The following is a 10,218-nucleotide window of genomic DNA, read 5'->3' as shown; positions in this document are numbered from 1 at the left end:
TAACTATCCCATGTTATGAGTATTCTGCTCAACAATTCGCACCATGATCGACATAATAAATTATCTTTTTTTCTTTTCTTCTGGTCTGTACACTGTTTCATATTGCCTTTTTTTTTGGCATTTGTTTGTACTTCTTTTTTCAGTGCAGTCGGCTGTTGTTGGCTGCATGCATGGTGTGTCTTATTGTAATGTCCAATAGTTTGGGGAGTCCTGTTATGTATTACAGTCTAAACCTGTTTTGTCAAAAACTCAGATGAGTCGTAGTAAGTGCTTGGCCCCATACAATTCCCATTTAATCAACGCAAGTCCGTTAAGTCGAATAATGTTGTAGTCCCGTCGGTGGAAAATTGAGTTAAACTGGTAAATCAAATCGAAGTTAAAAAGTAAAAAGATCGACAAATGGAGGCTTTTAAAAGTAAGGTTTGGGGAGTCCTGTTATGTATTACAGTCTAAACCTGTTTTGTCAAAAACTCAGATGAGTCGTAGTAAGTGCTTGGCCCCGCACAATTCCCATTTAATCAACGCAAGTCCGTTAAGTCGAATAATGTTGTAGTCCCGTCGGTGGAAAATTGAGTTAAACTGGTAAAACAAATCGAAGTTAAAAAGTAAAAAGATCGAAAAATGGAGGCTTTTAAAAGTAAGGTTTGGGGAGTCCTGTTATGTATTACAGTCTAAACCTGTTTTGTCAAAAACTCAGATGAGTCGTAGTAAGTGCTTGGCCCCGCACAATTCCCATTTAATCAACGCAAGTCCGTTAAGTCGAATAATGTTGTAGTCCCGTCGGTGGAAAATTGAGTTAAACTGGTAAATCAAATCGAAGTTAAAAAGTAAAAAGATCGAAAAATGGAGGCTTTTAAAAGTAAGTATTTATGTTTGGTATTATGATATAAAAAAAAAAGGTCGCAACTCCCTCAGACAAAGTTGACAATATATGATTTAATTTGATAAATATTTAGGCCCTTTTGGTTTTTATACTAAAAATGAGGAATAATATTTTAAAGTACCTCATGATGGTGATTCAAGACACATGACGTGCACATGAAATTCATATCATTCGTTTTAAAGAATAGTTCACTTCTAACTCGGGTAGAATTATTTCAATTGACTTATTCTGAAAATGTAAGTGTTTTGTATATTATTTTAAGAAACTTCAAATCTCCGTTGCCAAGAGTCCTTTGAGCTGACGATGAGCCAATGTAAATGTGCCAATTTCGTAACCCATTTCAGGAAAAGCCAACTATATTAATGCATTTTTCGTATCACTTATGCATATCACACTCCGTTCCAATCTCCCATACAGACAGAGTTATCGTCCTTTCCTCTTCAATCTCCCATACAGACAGAGTTATCGTCCTTTCCTCCTCAATCATCTCCCATACAGACAGAGTTATCGTCCTTTCCTCCTCAATCTTGAGGAGGAAAGGACGATAACTCTGTCTGTATGGGAGATTGACTCCGTTCAGTGTACTATGAGAAATATATATTAATACGAGAACTAAAGATAACAGGTAACAACCATTAGAAAATTGTCAAAGTTTATAACAGCTAGAACACTTCCAGTCGGCACCAACCCATCTCTCAGGTTTTTTTTTTGTCCATGAAAAAAAAAATGAAAAAACTTTGATACATAAAAGAGAGCAAGTACTATATTGGTTTTCGACATTTCAATAACGCAGTCAGGTGGCGTTGATATTGATTAAGGGTTTCAGTCTTGTGAGAAAACATCTAACATAGTTTAAGGTACATAGGGGAAAACGTCAGATTTTAGCCAAAACGGCTATATTTAATGAACTAAAGCACAAGCCAAAAAAAAAAACTGTTTTGTGCAATCTAATAAATAAACAAAATACAGATTCAATGAAATGTGTGAATTTTTTTTTTTTTTTTTCAAAGAATTTTATATTTCAAACTGTTATGTGAATATCTTCATAATTTATTTAGCATTGTACGTTGGTTCTGGATTCTGTGTAATATTACCGTTTTAAATATACTGATGTTCCAAACCTGAATATATATCGGTCAAGTGCTTTTTAGATCAACAATTTTGAGACAGAATGACAATTTATGTGTTAGACTGTTTATTTGAATAATAAATAAAAAGTAAGCCTATGATACAAATGCGAAATATTTGTTTTGGTTCGATTAAATTTTTGAGCATTGCCATAAAATGAAAGATAACTCTTAACAAATATTTTTTAATGGAATGTTTTAACGATCTGAAGAAAACAAGTTTGCTGACATCATTTTTAACTTTTAATTTCTGAAAGTATATTATAAAACCCGACTTCTTATATTTTATTTCAAAATTCTATCCGATTTCTCTCTATTCACAATAAAGTGTGTTACTTGAATAATCTAGTTTTGCACAATTGTTAGCTTAAAATAAATAGCACGGTGACCGGCCGTGACATACTTTGATTACATTTTCGAAAATTTTCAACAATATTCTGATGAGTGACAAAAATGCATAACAAATTAATAGAATTCAAAAAACTTTAACTGATCAGGTAGAGCAACACCTTTAACAGGTAATAGTTAAAACATGATTTAAAACAAGAATATAACCTAAACAAATTTTCACTCTTCCGAAAAAATTGCCTAGATGGTAATTGAACACAACCACAGAGGTGAATTTGAGTTTTAAATGATAACATACCCTAGAAAATATAATCGCTAAAAGATAAACCTAAAACTAATATTTTTTTCTAATGCAATCAAAGATCAAACGATTTTTTAGTTTCTAATTTTACATATATATCTATACTATTTTTTGTTTAACAATTACAACATATATACGTCTTTGTAAATGTGTTTATTTATAACAATCACTTATATGTTAATAATTTCTATATGTTTAGCATATATTGTAACAGTTGTATTTTATCTTTTTCAAGAATTTCAATTTAACAACATTCTTCACTTTAAACTATTGGTTATCACTAACTTCGCCTAACTGCTCCTATCTATTGGTTAAAATTACTTCGCCTAACTGCTCCTATCTATTGGTTAAAATTACTTCGCCTAACCGCTCTCGTCTTATAAACGATCTGTTGGTTATTATCAACTTCGCCTAACTGCTCTTATCTTATAAAGGATAGGTGAATAAGTAACGCCTAGTTTTCCTTCCACAGCTGGTGGATTGTCGCCCTCTGGAGGCAAGAACCGAAATCTCTGAACAAGAGCTGTTAGATACAAGAATAACTCAAGTCTTGCTAAGGATTCACCAAGACACACTCTCCGACCTAAAAATAAATATATATATATATATATAAAGTTTGTGTATGATAAAGCAGTAAGTTGTTACACGCTATTTATTTTTATTTAAGAATTGAATGCTTCTTTTTGTAATTTTATAGGGGAATAAAAGCGCTGGCCGAAGTACATTTTGTATGAAGCGCAATCGCGCTTCATACTGAAAATGTTCGCACGATCAACGCTTTTATAAGCCTATAAATTAACAAAAAGGAGCATTCATTTTTTTATTACTACAGTTGTATGCTGCAACCATGAAATAATGATTTATATTAAATTGTTCGTGTGTTTTCCTAAGCATTGTTGTGACGTTGTGACGTGAAGCAAGTGCTGTCATAAATGTTGTATTTTGTTGTGAAGCAAAATTTGACTTTCAAATGCCTCTTAAAAGTTGTCAGCAAATCAAAAGGATTTTTAAGAAACACACATGATATGTAAATCTTCGATGAAACATATGGAGAAAATGACGCAACAGGTTGCTTTAAAGTTCATTGTGGCTTTAAAATAAATACTAAGATATACAACATTCGAGCTTTGTCATTTTAATGTAATATTTCACATGGCTATAAAAGGGGAGGTTTGGCATGCCACAAAACCAGGTTCAACCCGCCATTTTTTCCTTTAAAAATGTCCTGTACCAAGTCAGGAATATGGCCATTGTTATATTATAGTTCGTTTCTGTGTGTGTTACATTTTAACGTTGCGTCGTTTGTATTCTCTTATTTTTGAGTGTAAATTCACATAGTGATAAGACGTGTCACGGTACTTGTCTATCCCAAATTCATGTATTTTGTTTTGATGTTATATTTGTTATTCTCGTGGGATTTTGTCTGATGCTTGGTCCATTTCTGTGTTTTTTACATTGTAATGTTGTGTCGTTGTTCTCCTCTTATATTTAATGCGTTTCCCTCAGTTTTAGTTTGTTACCCCGATTTTGTTTTTTTGTCCATGGATTTATGAGTATGAACAGGGGTATACTACTGTTGCCTTTATTTGATGACATAGGCATAGTGAATTTTAAAGCGAACTTAACTTCTAAGCTAGAAGAATGACAATATAAAAAGAATTTCATTAGAAGTAATTTTCCGATAGAAAGACTGACATTTTTCATGTGTTTATATTAAGTATTCCAAAATTGCAGCTGTTTTATTTTTCTCGTTAACTAGAATTCATATTACATATATTTACCCAATGAGAAAGTTAATATTTTCTCCTGACCACACAGTTTTCCATTTTCATCAATAAAGCGTTCAGGATTAAAAATATGACTATTTGGAAATAAGCTTTCGTCATACACCACAGAATCAAGACTTGGAAATATGACAGAGTCCTTTGGAATCTTCATTCCTTTGTAGTAGATATCCTCTGATACGGTGTGTGGCAGGGAAAAGGGAACAATATTTCCAAGTCTGAGAGATTCAAGAATAACAGCTTCACAGTAAGGAAGGTTTGGCTTGTCAGACAAACTTGGCAGTCGGCCACTGCCCACATTCTCATTAATTTCCTTCCACATTTTGTGCTGGATGTCCATATTGTTCAAGAGGTACATTAAAGCCCATCTTATAGTTGTTGCTGTTGTTTCCGTTCCCGCTGCAAAAAGATCGCCAATCGATGCTAACAAATTTGCACCTATATATTAAAAAAAATTGTATGATTAATATCTGTAAAGGGACAGGCACAGTACAATGTGAAGTCTACATGTAAGTGAGTAGTGACAGTCAAAGTTTGTCATTGGCGTCAATAGTTTCTACAACTGATCATGTATAACTTCTTGTCAATGCCATGCAAGTGGCGGATTCAAGGGGAGTAAAGGGCGAACAACCCATGAATTGACTTTTTTTTATATAATCGTCCAAATTTGGTTTTCGCCGCGCTCCCCTCGGCCGTTTATATCTTATATTTTCATTCTATAGAATCCCCCCCTCTATAAATCGACAAGTCCTTGATCAACTGCTGACACCAGTATATTTGTTTCCATTATTTCTATAGCATCATTGGTGAAGTTAAACCATGATCGCAGTACTAGTCCCTGAAAGCAACGAGTGACGTTGCAGATAGATTCTATTATTCTACTTTTTAGCGATGAAAAGTAGTTTATGGGTCATCCTTGTCCCTTGTCAAAAAACCTTTTTGGATCTTTTGAAATATATTTATCCTAGGATACTCTAAATCAAGGACATGTCAACATCGTGCTTGAATCTGCATTTTGTAGTGAAACATATTGCATTGAGAAAGAAATAATTTACTGCAAAGTTTAATAACTATAATTGCAAGGAGCATCTTTCGTTTGCAGAAAATGAAATGGTATATATTCTGCCGAGTGGGGCGATGCGAAAGGAATTTGAATGATTTGATGCTATTATTTTTTTTTATCAAAGACGCCCTCATGAATCCGCTACTGTTATATGTCCTCTTTGTGGAAATATAAGCGTATGAATAGCTGTCCAGATTATGAAACTAATATATATATATTTTATGATAGTATGATACTAAACCCCTAACGGGAGGGATTGTACCTGATATTCATATGATGAAGACATAATCTTTCAATCAGTTTAATTGAGGTCTGGAGCTGGCATGTCAGTTAACTGCTAGTAGTCTGTTGTTATTTATGTATTATTGTCATTTTATTTATTTTCTTTTGTTACATCTTTTGACATCAGACTCGGACTTCTCTTGAACTGAATTTTAATGTGCGTATTGTTATTGTTTTACTTTTCTACATTGGCTAGAGGTATAGGGGGAGGGTTGAGATCTCATAAACATGTTTAACCCCGCCGCAATTTTGCGCCTGTCCCAAGTCAGGAGCCTCTGGCCTTTGTTAGTCTTGTATGGTTTTAAATTTTAGTTTCTTGTGTATAATTCGGAGTTTAGTATGACGTCCATTATCACTGTACTATTATGCATATTTTAGGGGCCAGCTGAAGGACACCTACGGGTGCGGGAATTCTCGCTACATTGAAGACCCATTGGTTGCCTTCGGCTGTTGTTTGCTCTATGGTCGGGTGGTTGTCGCTTTGACATATTCACCATTTCCTTTCTCAATTTTATATATTGCAGATGAACTTATAAAATATTCAAGAGTATTTTCACATATAATATGTGTCCATTACGGTGTACAATACTCTACTCGTATTTTGAATTATGATATATATTGTATTGTATGTCAGTTATACTTAAATATCTATACATGGTGTAACCTAAGGAATATTTTGTAAAAATTCTTACTATCATTGTATATAAATTATTATCAGTATTAAATGTATGTATCATTTAAGCTGTAATTGCGTGTGTAATAAAGCCGTTTCTAATCCCTAAAATCGAATTTCATTATTCAACAAAAATCTTAATTATAAATTACCAGAAAAGTAGTTATCAGTGTCTCGCTCCTGTCTGAGCTCAACTAGGTATGCATCAATGAAATCCCTGATGTTATTTTCATCCAATGTTTTTTCATGTTCATTTATTTCATTTTGAAGGAAAGCATTACATCTCTCAACATTCTTCGACATTTGCTTTGCACCAAAAATGTCAATGGGCAACTTTTCAAGAATAGGAATAAAGTTTACTGGACCCAACACTGCAGCATTAGTGAAATTTTCATTTAAGAGTTGAACAAAGTACGAAAATTCGGGGTCTTTATAGTCGAATCGTCGTCCAAGGGTGATGGCCATCACGATGTTCGACATACTTGTATGAATTATTTCTGATATATCAAAAGCTTGTTCGTCATATTTTTCCAGTTCATTCAGAAATATTTCTAATTCCTCGTGTATATTTGACTCAAAACTTCGTTTTCCGAACCCAAAGTCACGTAGTTTTGATAAAGCAAAGGTTCTATGATGTTTCCAACTAGGACCACTTGCAGATATTATTCCTGGAATGATTAGAAAATATATAAATACAAAAATGTAAGATATAATTTCAAACGTTGAATCATCTTTATTTTATGAAACATCGTAAAATGCGAAAAAGAACGTGAACATGTGACTATAGACTATAAGTAAATACTTTACTGCTTTAAACATTTGGTGATTTTATTCTCCCTGATACAAGATGCAAACCGACAATTGCATTCGACGGTCACTGAATGTGTGACAGTGGCAAAGGGAACATTCAAGACATGTGTTGATTTTCAGTTATTGGCTAGAACGTTGAAGTTACTTATGTGAGTACAGAAATAATTTGATCGATATAAGTAATAAAATTTCCTATTTTAGATTTGCAGTTTAGTGGTAAAATTATCAATGATTAACTTTGAGACTGAAATTTCCTTCTATTTTTTTCCATATAACTGTCTCATCTCATTTTTACAAATTTCATTTCGTGATGATCTATTTTAGAATCATGTTTATTTATGATATAAAATTGATGATGGAAATGGCGAATGTTTCAAAAAGACAACCGACCAAAAAGCAGAAACATATATAACATATATAAGAACATTTCAACAACAAAATAAATTAGTGCATAAATGAATATCTAATGATTAAAACTTTCTAAAAAGAGTCCGAAATGCTGGTTTTTGTGAGTGTTTTAGTTTCACCAGGAACAGCTCCTAATAAAAAATGTGAAGAGTAGCTCAAAGTGCAAAATAGATCTACAAATAATAGCCAAAAATGCTATGACCAATAACGACAATCACAAACAGATGTAAACCGCTGACACACGTATATTAAATTACCTAAACCACGTTTACTTGCCTCTATTATTAACTAGATTGAATACGAAAAATTTTGGTCTATCGGATGTTTTCTCTCCTCTCTTTATTAGAATTTCTTTTAAATTATCACTGCCATTCACCACAATTACCCAAAACGTCCCCAACGAAAGACTAAATATATCTCCGTGTTTTTGTCTGAGGTCTCGCAGTGCTTGCATAAAATCCTTATTTACTAAATTATGAAAGTTTCCAATAACTGGGATAGGTGTTGGTCCTGGAGGATAGTCAGATGGTCTCCTCGACCTGACCCATAGCAACAAAAGACTTACGGAGAAAGTAATGAATATCAAGTCTAAGTATCCAAAATTGAATAGAACGTCCATGTTGACGACCTACTTAAGTCTATTTTTATCTCGTATAACCCATTTATATTATCAATGATCTTTAGATAAATCTCATTTTAATATATTAAGTATTTTAGGTGTAAATAAAACGTCCTTTGACTAGCATACCTGTTTCCAATGATTCCGTTAAATATATTTTTCAGTTGTACCAATGACGATGTAGAAAAGATATGGAAAAATGTTGATGCAGGAAAGCTGTACTTTTTATATTTCATCATACAATATGATGCTTAATATATTTGTAACAAACGGATGTTTATAAAATGCTGGTATTCAATTGAATATTTAAAATTCATTTATTTTAACCTTTTAAGTTAGGCAAATACGATTCTAAGTTTTATTGTATTGTTTAGAATAAAAAAAAAGAATGATAGAACAATAAAGCGTTAAATTAGATAATTTCTTCAAACAACAACAAAAAGAAGAAATTTATCTATCTTTGCTACCAAGTAGAGAAAAACTATTAACACATCTAGAGGCAACATACACTGAGTCCTTAACAATAGACCGGTGCTCATATAATAAAGCGGTAAATATACTGACTGGCTTTAAAAACGCAACACTCATTTTGTAGATTTTTTTTCACCAAATAATGTTTGATCCTCATACAACTACTATTCATGCTCATCATATGTCTTTCCCTTTCGAAAAATAAACATCTGACTTACCTGTGGTTATTGAACATACCAGATTTTTTAGATCGCACGAAATTTCAGAAAGAGAAATTTCGAGCCAATAAAAGATTTTTTCCGGTTTTTTTTCTTTGTAAAACAGTTCGTTCAATCCTTGGACACACTTTAATCATTTAAAAAATGTTGCATCTCCATATTGCTAAAACTCAGGAATGAAAAGCTGAATCAACTCATTGGAATTCTGCAAACAGGAAAACGTGAACGTGCTGCAACACAAAAAATTGACGTCAGAAACTCGTCTTACTGTCCTTCCGACAATGATACCGGTAGACTGGATTTGTTGAAGACCATCAAAGACTAAATCAACATGTAGTGACAATGCAACGTCAATAGAATTTGATTAGACAACGGCATTTGTGAGACAGATCTACGGCCGCAACGTCAACTGCTAACCAAATTGATGAATGAAACTTTGCACAGATTTATGCCATAAATGTTTCCCATTAACTGAACTGGCAAAGAATCGACTGAAGAAAAACATTTAGAGCCTTAAAGTTTAAACCGCATAATTGACAAAACACATTGTAATGGGTGGAACAACTGCAAAATCAGAGGGTGCAAAACAGAAACCAAAACGTGCCAAACAGAAATGGTTGACCTTTCTGACAATCATTTTGGCGTTTGTTACAGGCAGTTATTGCTTTTGACGGTGACACCGTTCATTGCTAAGGGGAAAACCAGGGTTTCAGTGTATACCACAATATTTGAACATCGAAAATGACGTAATCAATTCAACTTTTGAACTGCATTTTTTTTTCAAACATTTAAGTAATGACAGAACCTTCTATTCATAAGTTTGTTTACAAAAAAATGCATAATTAAAAATGAAAATTGAAAAGAATAATCTAGTGTTGCGTTTCTAAAGCCGTTCAGTATAGAAATTTACTGCATACCAAAAAAATGTTCATGCAGGCTTCAACAAAAGCCGACAGGTCAGTAATGTCAAGCTTTAAGTCCTCTAGAGTCAGGAAAGTTGCAAATGAATCATACTAAAACTATCAAAGATTTGCAATGAAGGTTGTATCATAAAACTTTGACACAAGCTGCTATTTAGTACGATGTTGCAAAATAATACATTTTAAACATTTTTTAGGGTGGTATTGGAAGATCTAAACACGGAAGCACGTTAAATAAAAATCGCAAAAACGTTGCACTGAAAATAAAAATCGGGAAAAACGAAGCACGAGATATAAGATCGTTAATAAGA

General features: G+C 33.0%; 1 protein-coding gene across 3 annotated transcripts; it reads right to left on the bottom strand.

The window, feature by feature from the left end:
• Positions 1-2,061: 2,061 nt before the first annotated feature.
• On the bottom strand, positions 2,062-8,332 carry LOC139512169 (cytochrome P450 2B4-like). 3 transcript variants are annotated; one of them, XM_071299577.1, is made up of 5 exons: positions 7,956-8,332; positions 6,614-7,129; positions 4,441-4,881; positions 3,017-3,242; positions 2,062-2,979 (listed from the first exon to the last, which is right to left on the bottom strand). In XM_071299577.1, the coding sequence occupies exons 1-4, from the start codon at positions 8,296-8,298 to the stop codon at positions 3,061-3,063; spliced, it is 1,482 nt and encodes a 493-aa protein (XP_071155678.1). In that variant the 5' UTR covers positions 8,299-8,332; the 3' UTR covers positions 2,062-2,979; positions 3,017-3,060. The 3 variants fall into 3 exon arrangements, with proteins under 3 accessions (XP_071155678.1, XP_071155677.1, XP_071155676.1); XM_071299576.1 differs by having other exon boundaries at positions 2,062-2,985; positions 3,022-3,242; XM_071299575.1 differs by having other exon boundaries at positions 2,062-3,242; positions 7,956-8,331.
• Between the last annotated feature and the right edge of the window lie 1,886 nt (positions 8,333-10,218).

The sequence above is a fragment of the Mytilus edulis genome, chromosome 2 (assembly GCF_963676685.1).
Source record: "Mytilus edulis chromosome 2, xbMytEdul2.2, whole genome shotgun sequence".
NCBI lineage: Eukaryota > Metazoa > Mollusca > Bivalvia > Mytilida > Mytilidae > Mytilus > Mytilus edulis.
This window is presented reverse-complemented; position numbering and strand designations above follow the sequence as displayed.

What these genes read in the sequence shown, in the direction of transcription:
- LOC139512169 (XM_071299577.1), bottom strand. Translation starts at nt 8,298, where the DNA reads ATGGACGTTCTATTCAATTTTGGATACTTAGACTTGATATTCATTACT. An exon ending in CACTGATAACTACTTTTCTG is followed by an intron (nt 4,882 to 6,613) that starts GTAATTTATAAT and finishes TTTAATATATAG; the next exon opens with GTGCAAATTTGTTAGCATCG. An exon ending in AATATTAACTTTCTCATTGG is followed by an intron (nt 3,243 to 4,440) that starts GTAAATATATGT and finishes ATTTATTTTTAG; the next exon opens with GTCGGAGAGTGTGTCTTGGT.